We start from the raw sequence: 17515 nt of genomic DNA on the forward strand, positions 1-17515 counted from the left end.
GAATCTCTGTAGGTGTTTCTAGATAATCCACCAGAAGTTTCATTTTGACTGATTTTTTTTTTTTGCATTGTCTTTGGTTAACTAGGTTGTAGACTAGTTTATGTGTTTTCTATTAATCACACACATGGAGTAAATGATACTGTTAGTAAAGAGGAGAGAGCACAGCAAAGGTTTAACAAAAGAAGTAAAATGGAGCATATATGAGTTCTTGGTCTGGAGGTTTTGGTAGAGACTGAAAATGTTTCACTTTGGTACGCTTGTACACCTGGTTATCTCTTTTATCATCTAAATTACTCACTTTGAGCTTATGTTTTATGAGTTTCAAGTTTGTTTTCTCTACCTTGAGTATACCTTTTTTTGGTATTATCTGCAAGACGTGTATTTACCTGAGGTGTATGAATTTGCTCCAGGTCTTGTTTGTGATATCTTCTTCCTGCCTAGGGCAGCTATGAAATTCTGCCATGGTGACCGCAACTTTGCTGGCACTTTCTGTAATGCAGTGCTCACCATTTGTCAAATTTATAGCCAGTACTGTAGGTGTATAGCAAAACAGTCCTCCTGTCCAAATATTCAGTGTCATGTGAGTGTGTACTGTAATTGCCTAGCAACAAACTTTGCCTCTTGTAGACTGCCATGTAATTCCTTGGGAATGTTGTACAGGAACTAATAAGAATGATAACTATATTTAATAATTTATGCGCTGTGCCTTGAGAAACATCACTTATATAGACTTGTGATGTGTTCGATCTTATCGTATAATAAGAAATGTTCATTTAACTTCTCTGCATTCCTTCCCCCCTACCCGTTTGACTGGTTATTAATGTTCAGCATCACAATTTCCATAATACTCTTATGTTTAGATTATGCTGTTGGCTGACTTAGTGTAAACTGCAAATATTCACAAGTCATAATTCTGGCCTCTAAACCGACACTTTAAAAATTCATTCTGTGTTCTTTTGTCTTTTATCAAGAATTTTGAAGTACAGCTGTTTGAGACAAACTTGACTAATTGTCACATTAATTGTTTTTTTCTGTTTTCTGGAGCTTTCAGAATAACAGCAAAAGTTATTTTAAATAAAGATCTACTTGAGATTCTAGCATTATCTGTTTGCCTGCCTGCAAGGAGAGGTCTGTGCTCTAGGCAGGCCATATAGGCCAGATTCGGGGGCGGGGGGGGAAATCATAGTAAGGGGTGACTCCAAGGGTGATTTCTCAATAAGGTTTCTCCTTATTTTCTCCTTCTTTTTTTCTGACTTAGTAGTGAGTTGCAGCTCAAGTACTAAAATCCTCAAAATTGAAAGCTCAACTGTTTAGTGGTGGTGTTAGCTGTATTACAAGAGGATTAACACAGCGAATGTCATTGCACGGTGCACCTATCGCAATCCACTCAAGCAAATCAGGTTACAGATGATTTTTCCATAAGTAGAGCTCAGATGTAAAAGTTCTCTAGGAGCTGCTTTTGTTGTGGAGCAGATGTCCTCCAGCAGTTTTTCACAGTCACTCTCGCTTTCTCATGAACTCAGGAAAAATAAAAGTTGCTTAGCCAAGTTTAAAGGAATACTTTTCCTTTAATATGAGAGAAGGGCAGCCAAGCTCCAACTGAGCTCTGGGGAGATATGATGTTGTTCTTACCAAAGTATGCTGCAGTTTTATTAGTGGAATATCTGGAGGAAAACATATAGATTAATTCCTTCAAAGTAGGAAAGTGATATTCCAAAGAGGGTGGTATAAGCAGCTGCTAAAATACAGAAAGCATCTGATTCTGTTAAATGTAGCAAGTAACTGTTACAATAATCTTAAGTATTATTTTGTTTAGTATGGTAGAAATGGAAAATTATTTTCTATCTGGAAGCTTAAGTTAAGAAAGTGATGTCAGTCCTGCTATATGGAGCTGTCCAATCACCTCACTGTTTCATGTGGAAGCAGAAACTCATGATGGCAGTAAACACAAGAATTGACTGAAATATTAGATTACTTTCTTAAATATGAAAAATTGAATTATGATATTTGATAAGTTTATAAAATTAAGTTTACTTTTTCATCCAGTGTTTCAAGAGACAAGATGATAATCAAGTTCTTTAAAGTTAATTGTAGCTACTGTCTTGTTATTCCCCCTGTACAATCAATACCTGAATAAGTAGTCAGCTACTCACCTGATTCATTAGCCCTGCTGTGAAGGAGAGGAATTGGACCTAATAATTTTCTCTGTTGCTTGCAACCTAAATTATTTTGTAATTCTGAATGTTTGCTTCTGTGTCAGAGTCCTCTCTAAAGTATATCATAGCAATGGTTTCCATTCATAATGAAAGCTGCAGGAGCCAAGTTCGTAAATATAAATTTTAGTAGAGTGGTTGAAATTGAATTTTTGACACTGTTGAGTAAATTGGAACTGAAACTCTGCTTAGACAAAAGTGGTGATTTGAAATGGTCATCATAAATTTGAAGGAACCAGTAGGAAAGTAGTTTGAGTGTATTTTCTCCCCCACCCTCCACATTAACCTTTCACTACAAGATCATGAACATTTAATCCATCCCAGGGCAAACATACTGATGATATTTCATCTTGCATTGTTAGGTGAAGGCTAGCTCTTGGCCATCTCCATACCAGAGATAGAAGGATGCCACTTATGCAAACCACCAGAACTTGCTTAGAAAACCAGTGTCTTTCAGTCTCTCCTCAGCTGAGAAATCCATCTGTGCAAGTTTGCCCTTTGCCTCCCCCAGCTCTATATTGTGCAGGTTACATGGTGGTGCACAGTATCAGAAAAATTGTTTTTCAGAGAGGATACTTCTTAAAGGGCTTTCTTAACTGAAATGTGATCAGTACTTACCAGCTTCTTAAAGTTTTATGTATATTACTGAGAATAAAAACAAAAAATGTAACTGATTTTTTTTCACTCCAAACTGGAAAATCAGTAATTTCTCCATTATTGAGATTTATTAAGTTATTTTATTAATTTTACTTTACATTGAACTGTTCCATCAGTGTTTAAAAATGCAAAATTATGGCTGAAAATGCAGTGCATCAGAACCGCTCTTCAAAACTTCATTAGTGGAAGAAAAATATGATGTTGTGTTGTGGCATGAGAATCAAAGTTAAAGCTGTGAATTACTAGTTACCACTTGAATGCTTATACACCCAATTTTTCTTTGGATTAATTAAGCTTGGTTTTTGAAATTATAATGAATTTAAATTAATTAGATCTAACTGAAAAGTTTTCTGTTGGAAAGTAAATAAATCATGGCTCTTCGTGTATTTCAGGTAACATACAAGGAGCAACAATAGTGGATGCCCTTGATACACTATACATCATGGAAATGAAAGAGGAATTCAAGGAAGCCAAGGAGTGGGTTGAAAAAAACTTGGATTTCAATGTGGTAAGTAGTGTTCTGATGAACATTTAATGCTCTGTTTAGTCTCCAGGGACCAGTTGAGGACTGGATTCTAATATTAAAAGCATGATGCAAGGCTACAGAATTTAGATCATTGATAGACAAAGCAAGGCAAAAAGCTGAAACATAAGTAAGAAACTTACTGTTCTGCTTGTATGCTCTTTTTCAATCTAAGAGATTAGGTAGATGGCAGGCAGCAAGCTGGACTGAAGGAAGGAGAAAGGAAATAGAGTGTTTATCATTGTAAGGTAAACAACAGCCTTTTCAGCTTTTTTGGATAGAAGAATCCAGACACTTCAAGCATTAATTTTTTTGTTATATAAACACTGTTCATTTTCACTTTGCCGGTGGCAAGTTCACCATAAAGCAGGATCTTAGGGAGGCGGTGGTCCTTCATCCTTGAGGCGTGTCCTGCCCAACACAGCTGAATTCTCAGCGACATGGCCTCAATACTTGTGACTGCTGCTTGTTCTAGAACAGATGTATTAGTACATAATCTGACCAGTGGATGTTTAGGATTGTACGGAGACAGCGTTGATGGAAGGTACACGCCATACATACTACTTAGGTTCCTTTGTCTATTCCAGTGAAGTTGAATCCCATGAGTTAGGCTGAACTACTGGCATAACTGAGCTGCTTTAGTCTTATGAAGCACCAGGTCTTCACAACTGCAAGTACAAATCACTCTATTAACTGGCAAATATGAAGCTGAGAGCAAAGTTCATTATTGAAGCTTTTATTCTAGAAAGGCCCTGAACAGGCAAGAACCTCTGAAAAACATCAGTTAAACTGAGAAGTCCTGGGTTTGGTCTTTTTTTCTTTTTATTCTTTTGTGGGCCAGAGGACTTATTGTAATTTCTGGGTATAGAGAGCTGATAGAGTACCTCTGTTGATCAGTGTAATAAAGTAAGAAAGCGTTGTAGGCACAGTGCACAGAGCACTTAAAAGCTCTTGTAGTTGACGTGTGTAATGTTAGAAACACTTTCTGAAAACAAAGTACTCTTTCTAATAGGTAGCGCAAAAGCCAGGATTAATTAGCTTCTCTTACATGCTTCAGAATTAATTATCATTTTAAGAAGGAGTTAATAAGAGTGGATATTACATCGTTTATATAAGCAGTAATTTAGTGTGCATTTATATTTACATGTGTAATGTAAATATAGGATATTAAACAGTGCTTCTGAGTAGTGTCAGAAGCCTAAATGACATGCTAACTTTATTTTGTGCATAATTTTTTTTTCTAAAAGAATTTTTATAATACTAAATTCCTGCCTTATTAGCTTGGCATTATTAAGATGTTTAAAAATCTAAGAACAAAACAATGTAGAAAATAGCAAATTCCATTTTAAAGGATGAGCTGAGCTCTACTTGGAGAAATATTGTAGTGTTGTAGAGTGATTTATGTTATTACCACAAAAATCTTTGTGGGTACATAAATCTTGCTATATGTCATACTGGAACCGTATGGATGGTATTGCCTACAATTTCAGCTCCTCTTGTTAATGCATTTATTTTTTCTCAGTAATGTTTTTAAGCTATGAAGTCTTTCAAAATGTCTGAAATCCTGTATTGCATTAGTTGATCAATGCAGCAGTCAAGCAGATTTAACAAAGCTACTTCATAGATAATACTGATATGCATCAGTAACAGTATCTTGTTCCTGATATTCTTGTAAATAGCTGTCTTGAGTTTGACACCTCACAAAATTATTCTCATAATGCTTCATAATCATATAGGATTGAATTTTACATTGGCATCAACAGCGAGTAGATTAATTTTCCCAAACTGGAAAAAGGAAATGAAAATAAATAACTGCAACACAAACTTCAATAAAGGTTGTGCAGTTGTTTAGTGACTGGACTGTCAGAAGCTACTCAACTTTCACTCTTCTTTAGTTTTTCACTTTAAATATAAGTTCTAGTTTTAAATGCTGTTTTGTATTTGTATCTTACTGTTTAAAGAACAGGAGGGCCTTTTGTGTTTAAACATTTATGTGTATCAGGCATTGCTCAGCATTTTCTGCATTAATGTTTTGTACACTCTTACATGCTTCTGTTTTAGAAACCTTTGTCTCATGAAAGTGATTTGTTTTTAAAAACTGACACACTAACATATCCTTAATGGTTATTTATTGTAAATAGTATAAACTTGTGTTTAATGTTTCTGGTTATTTCCTGGGCAGTGACTGCTTAATCAGGTTTTGGGGAGGCATATTTGGGCTTTATTTGCATAAATAGGATTAGCTTTTCTCTCCATTTATTCTCAGAACTATGTATTTTACATGTTAAATTGTTCTTTACAAAAATAGCTGGGACTGTAGTCTGTAGCAGAATCTTTTCTCTGTGTTCCGTGTCAATGCAGCTGGATAAAGGAAACTGTTTCAAACTCTATAAGATACTCATTGTACATGTTGAATTATTTGGCCAGCACTCAGATTCTCGTCACTTGATCATAAAAGTTTCCTAATGTCACTTTGTAAAGTAGGCACTAGTTTATCCATATGAAAGCATTTATGGAATAAAGATGACAATGGGAAATGTCATCATCTCTTTATGTGTTAGATTTCAGTCCCACAATTCAATGAATTGGATGTCAGGGTTACTCTTATTTACCTTTCTGAAAATAGGTTTTGATCCTGAAGGAAAATTCTAGAAAAGTAAATGACACCTTTCTCAGCAAACTTGTGCATTTTAGTAAGCTTGTGAGTGGATGTGTTTGGAAGCTTCCCCTTTTGGAGTATAACATGCTTAGGCTGTTTTCGTTATAGCTATAGCTGGTAGCCCTGTGATTTTATAACTGAGATATCCATGTTGCAATGCTTGGAGCTGTTTTTCTGTTCATACTGCTGAAATTTTTTGTATTTGACACCTTGCTGAATTTTCAGCCAAACTGAGCCATTCCTTCAGGCATTAAGTTACATTTTCTGATTCTGTCAATGTTTTAAGAGATTTAGACATACCTTTGGAAAAAGTTGGCCTTTACAGTGGCTAAATCCATGCTCTTGCACCATGGATGTGTGCTCTGTTTTCTGTTAAAGCACTTCATCTCCCTGGGGGATTTATCTTTGCTCTTCTAATTAATATAGCTAAGGATTTGTTCTGACCTCCCCATGCATGCTGCTGCTCACATGCCCTTTCGCAGTGCTCGCACACAGCCCAAGGCTGCACTGGGCTGGGTTGTATATCAACACATTAGAACGGAGGAAAAAGGAGCCAGTCTTTCATGGGATCTCTAGGGAGCTTGGCTGTTTCCTAGCTACAGCTACACACTGCTACGTGCTTCTCTGCCCTTATTTTTTATCATTTGCTTCAGAATCTGCGCACACACACAGAGCATTCATAGCTTTCTGAAAGAGTTTTTGTACCACCACCTAACTTGTGCTTCACACTGGGGAGGAAAAAGCTATCAGTCTCTGCAACACAAGGGCTGAACCTCACTGAATCCATACTTGGGAATAGAGATAGGAAGAGGGATCTTAATGAGGCAAATGAAGAGGTCTGGTGTCGGGGGGAAGTGGCGCAGGAGCTGAGCCGCATGGCACAGCAGTGAAGGGTTGGAGTTGTTTAGTATTGGAATTGATGACTTGTCACTTCTACACCCAGATACACCACAGCATCATTAGGATGAGTGACTAAGTCATCTGTCCCCCTCTTCTTCAGCCCTCTTAAACTCCTTCCTTGCAAAACGGCACTCTTGCCCATACTTCGTACTAGGAGCAGTCCTTGGCCTACATGGTGTCCTAAAGCATATCTGGACATTGGCTGGAACAACACAGGCCCAAACCAGATCAGAAGGTGCTAACAATCAAATGGTACATGGGACAGGGCTTGACCTGCTGATCAACTGTGTCATGTAAATGTAGCCAAACAGGATCAGAATGGGAACAAGGTATGGAGCAGAAAGCCATGCACTTATTGGGATAAGAGGAAAATAGGGAAAGTATGAAGAGCATTTCATTATTTCCTCTTGCAGAAAGATGCTAATGAGTTGAGGAACTGCATATAGAGAAGGGAATGAATAAAAAGGTGGAGATACCTTCAGTATTGTGTCCTACCAAAGCTCTTAAGGAAAGCTGTTTACAGGGGTCAGTCAGCGTATCTGATTTTATAAGCCACTTTAAAGCTTGAAGGCTAACTTAACAGTTCTGATTTTCATCTTTGTGCTTAGCTCTGAAAATTTGGGTATCTACTAAGGAAGTTTTGTCAGCAGCTTCATGCAACGTGAAAGTTTTGTGAGTGATATGTCTACTATTTTGGGAGCTGGAAAAGAACTGGAAAAAAAATAGAAACTTCAAGTTGTGGCTTTTTCTCTACTGTCATATATAGGTCAACATACTCCTTTTCCAAGATCAAGAATAGCAAATATTATTTGCATCTAGTTATTAATGCTTCCAGCATTTATCATTGGCTCACATCTATCTGTGGTGTGGCAGTCAGTAACAGGGCAGACGTTTAGAACCCAGTTTGCATATTTCAAACTTCATTTACAAATCAAAGGCATGCTACTTTCAAACTGTAGGTATTATGGTTGACTTGTAATTATACTTAGCAGTCCACAACCTAGTGTTCTTACTTGAGGGCAGTTGGTTTTTTGGTGCTTTATTCTTGGTGGGTTTTTCTCTTCAAGTGAGAAAATCGGAATGTTTCTTAATACAACAATTTGGAACAGAATAGCTTTCCTATTAAAAAAAAAATAAACATTGTGTGGGAGGTGTGAGTCAATGAACTTCAACTACATGTATGTCTATGAGGGTCTATGAGATATCTTAAGAAAGCCAGCAGTTGAATAGTTGTTTAGTTTTTGGGACTACTTGATTACTAGTTTGCAGCATAACTTGCTAGTACACTAAATTATAGACTTCAGTGTGATTTGATTTTGCTTTGCTTCTGTGTAAGAACTTATTTTGATGGGCTAAAAGGAGATCTTGCAACTTTATTACTAAATGCAGTTCTTTTGCTGCTAGAGTTCATTAATGCCTTCAGTAGCACTTTATGCCTGTTGAAGGTCTTGCAGTTTGCCATACAGGGACTTGAGCAAGGTTAAATACTATGTTATGCAATAACCAGGCTTTGACACTTGCAATAAAAAGGTTGCTAAAATTGTTTCCCATGTCTTTGGGAACTGAATATTTTAGCAAGCTGCCAGTAAATTTCATTTATGGAATATGAATGAAACTTTTTTCCCCACAATTGCAAGTAATTAAAATCTTATTTAATTACAGTAGCTGAAAGTGAGCTATTGTAGTACTCTCTATGGCTCTATCATACTTCCTGGACTACTTGAAAATACTAAGATTTGTTGCTGTTCCTAACCTTTGTGCTTCACCAGGGGAATCCTATTATTTAATAGTAATAATAATTACAAGTTCATCTCATTTCACAGGAAATGTGGGTCCTTTGTGTCCACTTTTTAGTCTAGAATTATATACATTATTCAGCATTGCTCAGTGTAGGGCCCCTGGTGTTCTCTTGCACAGGTTGTTAAACTGCAGGATATGGGCTGCTTGCCATGGTACAGTATGGTGTGTGTGCTTGCGGGGAGTCACTGTATTCCTTGTGTGCAGGAGCAATAGGTGGAAATGCAGATGAGGTGACTGAAGTTCTATGCACTCTTGGTAGTACAAGAACAGGAGAACTGAAGGAAAGAAAGTTTTGGAAAGTATCTGTGCAATAAATAAGACCGAAACAAATTATTTGGTAAGATTCGTGATGTTATTTTTTTATTAACTTTGTAAAAACTAAGAGAGTAAGCTCTTTATCAAATATAAATTAAAGTGACCTGATTATTGGGAATATATTCATCTGTGTAAAGAGCAGACAGTATTTTCTCCAATTGAATTATGAATGGCAGAACAAGTAACCAGTGCTGGTGAGTGCCAGGTGGAAGCTCACAATGGATAAAAAAAATCAAGTGGTATTTCAAATGTTGTGTTCATAAATGAGGGTGACTTCCCATAAGAAAACACAGACAGAAATTGTTTTTATCTTGGTCTGTGAATTATGGAGAGGAAGACTTTAAGGAAAGAGATTTTTGGGAAGCTGAAGGAGTCCGATAGCCAAAAGGCTTCAGGAGAGCCCAGCTGACAGTCGTTGTCTGAACAGTGCTTTTGATATTAAATTCAATCACAGCTGATTGAAGCTTCAGTAGTTTATCAGTTGTAGACTTAATCCTCCAGTTTGCAGAAGGGTAGGAGAAATCAAGTGGTGAGATGCAGCTAAGATCAGATTGGCCATGTCATAGGTTTGCAAATAAAATAGAAATGCAAGAGTAGCACAAGTTAGCCAATGTTCTTGGTACTTTATTTCTCCCCTGCACCCCACCCCATTTGGTTATATTTGTTGCTTTTTGAAGATGGGATTTCCTAAGGTATTGTCACCCTTCCTTTCTTTAAAAGAAATTAGTTTAATAGGTTTACTAGTTAAATCTGTAACATTCTGCAGCTTCCTGAGTGTTTGTGGAACTACAGTTCCTTTGCTTAAACACCACCCCTCTCCCGCACCCCTATTTTAGCATTTCCCCTTGTCAGGACAAAATGTAGACCTCCAAATAGCAGAGCAAGCTGATATTTCATAGGAACAATAAGATGTTAGCACAGTTGTGTACTCACAAAGGTATTTCAGATATTCTCATACACAGCACATGGCCGTGCAGTCTAATTGGGGTACTAATGAAAGGACCATAAAACTAGAAATGGTAACTATCCAGTTGGTCAACACCATCTTATAAACTTAGGATCTTAAAAAGGGAACATTATAGTCATGTTGAAATAAGCATGCCCAATCACCTCTCCTTACAGAATTTCCATTAGGTATAATGGAAACATTTCAACCACTTCTCAGACCTGCTATGTAATGATACAATGATGGTTTGAAAGAGAAGGCTAAATTTGAAATAAAAAATAAAATCATTCTTACCTCTCCAGGTGATGAAGTAGAAATTTTTTCTGTTATATTTTGGCACTGTTAAATGGATCATAAGGTATTTATGTACAGCTGGATCTGAGAGCAAAATAAAAAATAGTATTGCTTACTTAGGATTTGACTGCTGAGTAGAGATATATGGACTTTGTTCAAACTGTATGTGGATGATTAAAAATATGAAAAGAGGGTAATGATCAGGGTGTTGCATCTTCAATGTGTCATACAAAAAATTTTAAAAATCAAACCAGAAAGAAGAATAAAGTTGGTGTAGCAGAAATTTTTTACTTTTAGGAGAAGTACACTTTTCTTAACGGACTGCTTCTTCACATGAGCTTTTCATGAATGTATCTTTGATATGAAATTATAAAACTTTGTTTTGAAAATTGCTGTGAATTCTGTGCTAAGAATATACTAACCTGGTATAATGAGTTTAAGAATAACTATAATACATAGTTATTAAGCATACAGCTTTCAAATTTACCATTAATAAAATGTTTGTCCATTTCATTAATTGCATTTGCTTCGGTGACTTGTATAAAAATTTTTGTGAGAAACAAGGATTTTGAACAAAGGGTCAGAGGTGTGTTCAAGTGACATATTGGAAATCCGATAACATTAAAACAATGGTTACCTTCAAGAAATGTCCTGAAAGATCACCCCTTCAACAAATGTTCAAGATTACAATGCAATTAATCTTTGTGGCTCAACAGTAAAACCTTTATTCACATAACTTCCAAGTCGTCTTTTTGTCTGTAACTGATTTCTAGAAAAAGATTGGTGCATACATACTGAGCTTTTTTTAAAGGGCCTTTACCTTCCTTGAAAGATAACCCTGGCTTTGTGAATTAAATGGTCATATTAAATCCAGAAGGGCAAAATGTAAGGTTCTGGAGACAAAATATTCAGGTCATACATCACTCAATTTACTTCAGGCAATTGAAAATCAAAAAGTAATTTAATTCAGTCCTCAAAGGAAACACAAGTGTCTGGGATATCTGATTAACTCACTTCCTCATCTAATACCTACCTCTTTACAGCTTCAACTTTCCCATCAAAGAAAAGTTCTTGACATATGCTGAGACTTAGGATTGAAATGTAAAGAACCTGAAGTTCTGAAGAAGGTTCTCATATAAAATATTCTTCATAGGAGTTTCAGCTAGTCCAAACTCCAGAGAAGAGAAATGGCCCCTGTCACTCATTGAATCACCCTTTCTTCAATTAGATCAGGCCTTTCTTAGGTCAGACCAATTCTTTACTAGTTGTCTCAGGTGTTGGATTTAGTTAAGGCAGACTTCTATATTTTATGTATATATAATGTAGAGTTCTTACACAGGTAGCCTGCTTAGGAGGTGTACAGATGTATTGTCTAGTTAGTTCAGATTTCTAGAGGATTTAAATGTTTTTATATCCATCTTCCCAGGTTTAACTTGTATTACGGTATAATAAAAAGCCATGCACAGAAATGTTAAAGTTGAAGCAAATACTTGTTTCCAGTTATTTCGTTTGCCTTCTTGCTGAATTCAGTGAGACAATGACTGAGCACTTGGAAACAGAAATAACAGATTTTGAAAAAACAGAAATGTTGGAAACAGAAATTAAGCTGTTTTTTTCCTTTGTACTTTTTTCCCAGAAAGAATAAGAGTAGATCTGTATTGGAAGAGCAGTGACAGAGGAGAAACTACAGTTTCAGTACACTTAAAATAAACTTGAAAAAATGTTATGTTCTTAACACTGCAAGACAGCAAGATAACTTTTTCAGTTTTGCAATTTTAACACATGATGCCAGTCTGAGTTTTCAATAGGTAGACGTATGGGATGGCTTTACTTTGTCTGCCCCTTTGAATTGCACCTCATGTGTATTAAAAAACTGTACAGACACACACATATATACTATATGAATTATATATCAATCAGAGTAATTCTGTGAATGAAATTATATCCTCAGTTTTTAGAGGGAGAAGTGCAGAACAGATTTTAGAGGAAAAAAATGTAAGTACCTGACTGTAAACTGGCTAGTATTGTAGCAATTCTGTGAGTGTGTTTTGAAGTCTGTACCTTTACAAGTTATAAAACACTGAACAACTCTGCAATGTGTCTAGATACCTTTTCTTAATCAGAACACCTTGCAAACTGAAAAGCATGAAGTAATATTTCTAGTAAGTAGCCTAGTGCTGGGATTTTTTTCCTTTTTTTCCGCAAAGGCAGTTTACTACAATTGAAAATCCGTAGAAAACTGGGGGCAACAGTCTTCCCTCCCACTTAGAGTGACATCTGAATGTTTAAACTGGAAAAGCACAAGATCTAGCTGAATTAAAAAAGCCTGTAAGCCCTTCAGAGGAAAATCAAGCAGCTCTACCATGCATTGATTTATATTAAATATAGCTATAGTGTATGTTAGCAAATAGAAAATGGAAAAGTAACTCAATAGAAGCAACAGCAACTCAAAACAAATGAAAGTCAAACACCTTATTTACATGCCAAAAAATTTTAGAAGATTGACTGCTGGGTACCATTTTTCTACAGAAATACAAAAATGTTAAAAGTCATATTACAGAAAAAAAGCTAAAATTAAGCAACTTTGCTAGATCACCTTTTCAACTGAATCCCTCGAGTGGATTGAATGTCACGTGTTAGGGTAAAACTGGAGAGACTTGGTGAAAAACAAGAGCATGTAGTGATCATGAGACTCAAATTTTTCATTTATGTTTGAATATTAAAAGACAAGGAAGAATGTGCTTTGAGTTTTGAGACAGATAATGGCTATATATTGCTCATTACCACAGACCTAGTCTCTATTGTTGGTAAAGACCAGGCCAGCTTGGGAAGGGCCGTAACTGTAATAGTGAAAGATCATCTGCTTCCTTGTGAATACACATAATGATTACATTTTTATCATGATCATGTAATTAACTCATTCTAATGTTACCTCCTTTTTTACAATAACCTGCTTTTAGAATGAAGTAGGAAAACCCTTGATATGACATTTTGATCAAGAGCTTCTCATACAGTGTCTGAGAAGAGATGGTGTGAGGTGAGGTAGTGTGGGACACATGATCTGAGGGCACTTTTTGGGCAAGTGATGAATCATCTACAAGGAAGTATTTAGATATGTAGATTTAGAGAAAGCCTTTTGTCCAGTGGAAGAGATGGAAAGTTAAACAGTATGGGGAAAATGGAGAGGCTATTTTGTTAACATGAGGAAGAGAAGAAAATGCTATAAAATGCTTCACAGAATCAAGAATATACTCAGTTGGAAGGGACCCACAAGGATCATCAAGTCCAACTCTTAGCCCTGCACAAGCCCATCTCCAGGAGTCACACCATGTGCCTGAGAGTATCATCCAAACATTTCTTGAACTCTGTCAGACTTGATGCTCCCTGGGGAGCCTGTTCCAGCACCCAACCACCCTCTGGGTGAAGAACTTTTTTCTAGCATCTAACCTTCCCTTTATCTTCTGTGTTTTGCTATGCACAGCTGTTGTGGCTTAATATCCGCATGTATGTATATTTAAAAAGAAAACAAACAAACAAACAAACCTGTATAGAAATAAATGTTTGTTTATTTCAACAGAATGCTGAAATTTCTGTATTTGAAGTGAACATTCGTTTCGTTGGTGGACTACTTTCAGCTTACTATCTCTCAGGAGAAGAGGTAAGATATTTCACATGGATTATCTGATGTATAATCATCTGGATAAGTTGTAAACTTTTAATTTAATAATTTTATGTATCCAAATCAAATGTATTTAAAACTTTGAAAACCAGTCCATTGGGTTTTCTTCTATTACTGGTGCTTTCTGTAAGTCCTAAAACTATTATTTCATTTGAGTGTTAAATGATACTCAGGTCTTTTTCCTGTGTTGGAACCATACCAGTACATTCTTATTGGGCTTTGTGCTATAGTGTGTAATTATGGAGTTCCTATGCTATGATAGTGGTAGATTTGGTACATCAGCCTCCTGCTTCGCAAATGGGTTTCAAGCATATCCTTGAATTCCTATAAACTCTACTTCTGTTGGCCTTCCTGAAAATGAAGCTTCAGCTCAGGTGGAAAAGACATGAAACCATCCAAAACATGAAAACTGGTAAGCCTATACATGTGAATGTCTTTAAAGCATTAATGACTCATTGATCTCTATTGCCTTTTGTGGGTTCTGGGGAGAATGAAGATGCAGTTTTAGCTAAGAGCTTTGTCTAAATGCAATTCTGTAGTATTTTTGGAGAAGACCAAAAGGCTCACAGGTCAAAGGTACCATATTAAGTCACAGGTACTATGATATTTTAAATTTTTATCTTGTATAGTGGTTTGACCCTGGCCAGATACCAGGTACCCACTACAGCCACTCTCTCACTCTCCCTCTGCAACTGGACAGAGGAGAGAGGGAAAAAAAAAAAACAGCTAAGAATTCATGAGTTGAAATGAGAGCTAGGAGAGGTCAGTTACTGATTACCTTCACAGACAAAACAGACTCAAAGTGAGGATAGTACTTAAATTTATTACTAACAGGATAAGTGCCAAAGAGTGAGAAATAAAACAGTCTTAAAAACACCTTCCCCTCACCCCTCCTTCCATGTTCTCCCTCCTCCCCCCCAGCGGTGCAGGGGGATGGGGAATGTGGGTTGCTGTTGTTGTTTCTGCCCTGCTCCCATGGTGTCCCTCTCACGAGAGGCAGTCCTTGATGGACCTCTCCAGCAAGAGTCCATCCCTCGGGCAGCAGTTCTTCCCAAACTGCTGTCCCGTGGGTCACTCCTCCATGGGGTGCAGTGCTTCATGAATGAGCTGTACTGGTGTAGGTCCCCCACAGGGGCCACAAGTCCTACCTGGGAAAAACCTGCTCCAGCATGGGCTTACACTCTCCATGGGCTGCAGGTCCCTAGCAGGACCCTGCTCCATCTTGGGCCTCCCACAGGGTCACAGCCTCCTTCAGATATCCACCTGCTCCAGCATGGGCTCCTCCATGGGCTGCAGGTGGGTCTCTGCACCCCGATGGTCCTCCATGGGCTGCAGGGGCACAGCTGCTCCACCATGGTCTGCACCACGGGCTGCAGGGGCCTCAGCTCCAGCACCTGGAGATCCTCCTCCCCCTCCTTCTGCACTGACCTTGGTGTCTGCATTGTTGTTCCCATGTTCTCACTTTACTCTTCCCTGGATGGAATTCTTTCCGCACAACAACCTTCTGTTCTTAAATATGTTATCACAGAGGCGTTACTATCACCCCTGATTGGCTCAGCCTTGGCCAGGGGCAGGAAGCCCATCCTGGAGCTGGCTGGCATTGGCTGCACGGGACAGGGGAAGCTTCTAGCAGCTTCTAACAGAAGCCAACCCCTGTAGCCCCCCCGCTACCAAAACCCAGCCACAGAAACCCACTACAGCTTGGCACTTGAAAAGTCTTTAATCTTACTAGTTTAAATTCATATTTCCGTCTCTGTATTATAGTAGTATTTTATTGTAGGATTACACAAGTTAATACTCTTTAACTCTAAGTTGAATTTATCATTGGATTTCTTTAAATCCAAAGTAATTACTGGTGGAAACTCCACAAAACCCTAAAAAAGATAATTTTTTCATATGTAAATTTCTCAAACACTTGATAGAGTTCTGTTTTGAACCTGTCACTTTAAATTAACTTAAATTCGATGGTGTACATGTTGGATTTTGTTAAAATTTTTCATTACATTCAATCTGCCTTAGCAGGTACAATTGGGTCATGTACCTGATACAGCAGTTAAAAGGAAACAATGTTCCTCTGACATTTTTAGGTGTGAAGAAGACTTACCTGTTTGTTTTCCATGGTCCTATCCTGAGTGTAGCTGGTATTGAAAGGACATTAATGTCTTAAAATAAACACCTTTTAGTATTTTAACTGGCTTGTAATTTTTTGGGGGAAAAATTGCACTTAAACACTTAACAGTAATGAAAAAAACTGAGAGGTGCTTGGGAGATGGCTTTTTGATTCTTCCTAAATATTGTTTTACTTATGTTTCATCTCTGATTCTTGAAGAAAATCACTCATCCTTCTATAGTAACTCAGCACAGAAATAAACATATCTAAGCATATCTCCAGTTGAAAGCTCTTCTTGGATTAAATAGTTGTATCTTTCACTGCAGATCTATTTGGCAAACAGGAGTGAACTTTTCCAGTATAACCTATTTCTACACTTTAATTAACCAGTTCTGACAGAAGCAGAGAATATTTCTTGGCAGATGACTAGCTGGTAGATGATTGCATGTGAGCCTTTACATCAAGCAACAGTTTTCTGCCAAGAAAAGCCTGAACCATTTGTCATTGGTGCTGGTGATTTCGCATATATGTTGATGGTTTGTATCTTGTGTCTGTTAATGTGCAGTCTTGCTTTCAATCGGTGCTTATAGTTTCCCCTAATTAACACCTAGTCATTTCTTCTCAACCATTCCTTCATCCTTAGAGAGGCAGCTTTACCACCACCTCTTGGACTAGATTGATAGCAGCACCCATGTTCCAGTAAAACTCTTGTACAAATGAAATGAGGAGACATCTGAAGCAAAAAAAAGTGTTTCACAGAGTGGATAATTAAGTGGAACTCTTTACAGTGAAATGTTGTCGATAATGGATGCTAATGCCCATTCTAAAAATGACAGGCTCATTAATGAAATTAAAATGGGCTCTTAAACACAAAAAAGAGGTGCATAGTTAAGGAGGGTGCTGAGCTCTTGCAGGCCAGGAAAGGCACCGCCCATGCTTGCCACTGGTTCTCATACTCTTTGGTAGGCATCTGCTGTCTGAGACAGAATGATGTTCCTAAACAGTTGTCCTGGTGGCTTAGAGAGTGCGACTGAGCACATGCTGCCTTTATTAGATTTGGGGAAACTTCATGATTTGTCCAAGACACTGAAGCAATAGCCAGCCACTGCCTATGGAAAGAATGGGATGCAGCAAGATGAGGTTTTCCATGCTATGTGGGTCTTCCTTCACTAGTGCTGTTAAGAGGTGTTGAAAGGCCTGAGGGCCCCAGAGACTGGCTGCTACCACAGAAAATATATATTTAATAATCTGTTAGTCCATTATATTAGTGGGTATTCCTAAGGAGGTGGCATAATCTGTATGCATGCTGTTTGGAGGATTAAGCTTTCTCAGTTAAAAGCTCAATTAATTCTTTATCAGATTAACTATTAGAAAATCTTACATTTTCTGTGCTCACTTATCAATATCCTAATTAAAGAA

The 17515-nt window shown here is 37.4% G+C and overlaps 1 protein-coding gene across 1 annotated transcript in view; it reads left to right on the forward strand.

Annotated features, from left to right (window-relative positions):
- Window positions 1–17515, forward strand: part of MAN1A1 (mannosidase alpha class 1A member 1) — a 147771-nt gene that overhangs the window by 44593 nt on the left and 85663 nt on the right. The window contains exons 3-4 of the mRNA XM_064649663.1: window positions 3263–3378; window positions 13885–13965. Of these exons, the coding sequence (XP_064505733.1) occupies window positions 3263–3378; window positions 13885–13965 (197 nt within the window). The remainder of the gene's footprint in view (window positions 1–3262; window positions 3379–13884; window positions 13966–17515) is intronic.

This window comes from Pseudopipra pipra, chromosome 3 (genome assembly GCF_036250125.1).
Source record: "Pseudopipra pipra isolate bDixPip1 chromosome 3, bDixPip1.hap1, whole genome shotgun sequence".
In the NCBI taxonomy this organism is placed as follows: domain Eukaryota; kingdom Metazoa; phylum Chordata; class Aves; order Passeriformes; family Pipridae; genus Pseudopipra; species Pseudopipra pipra.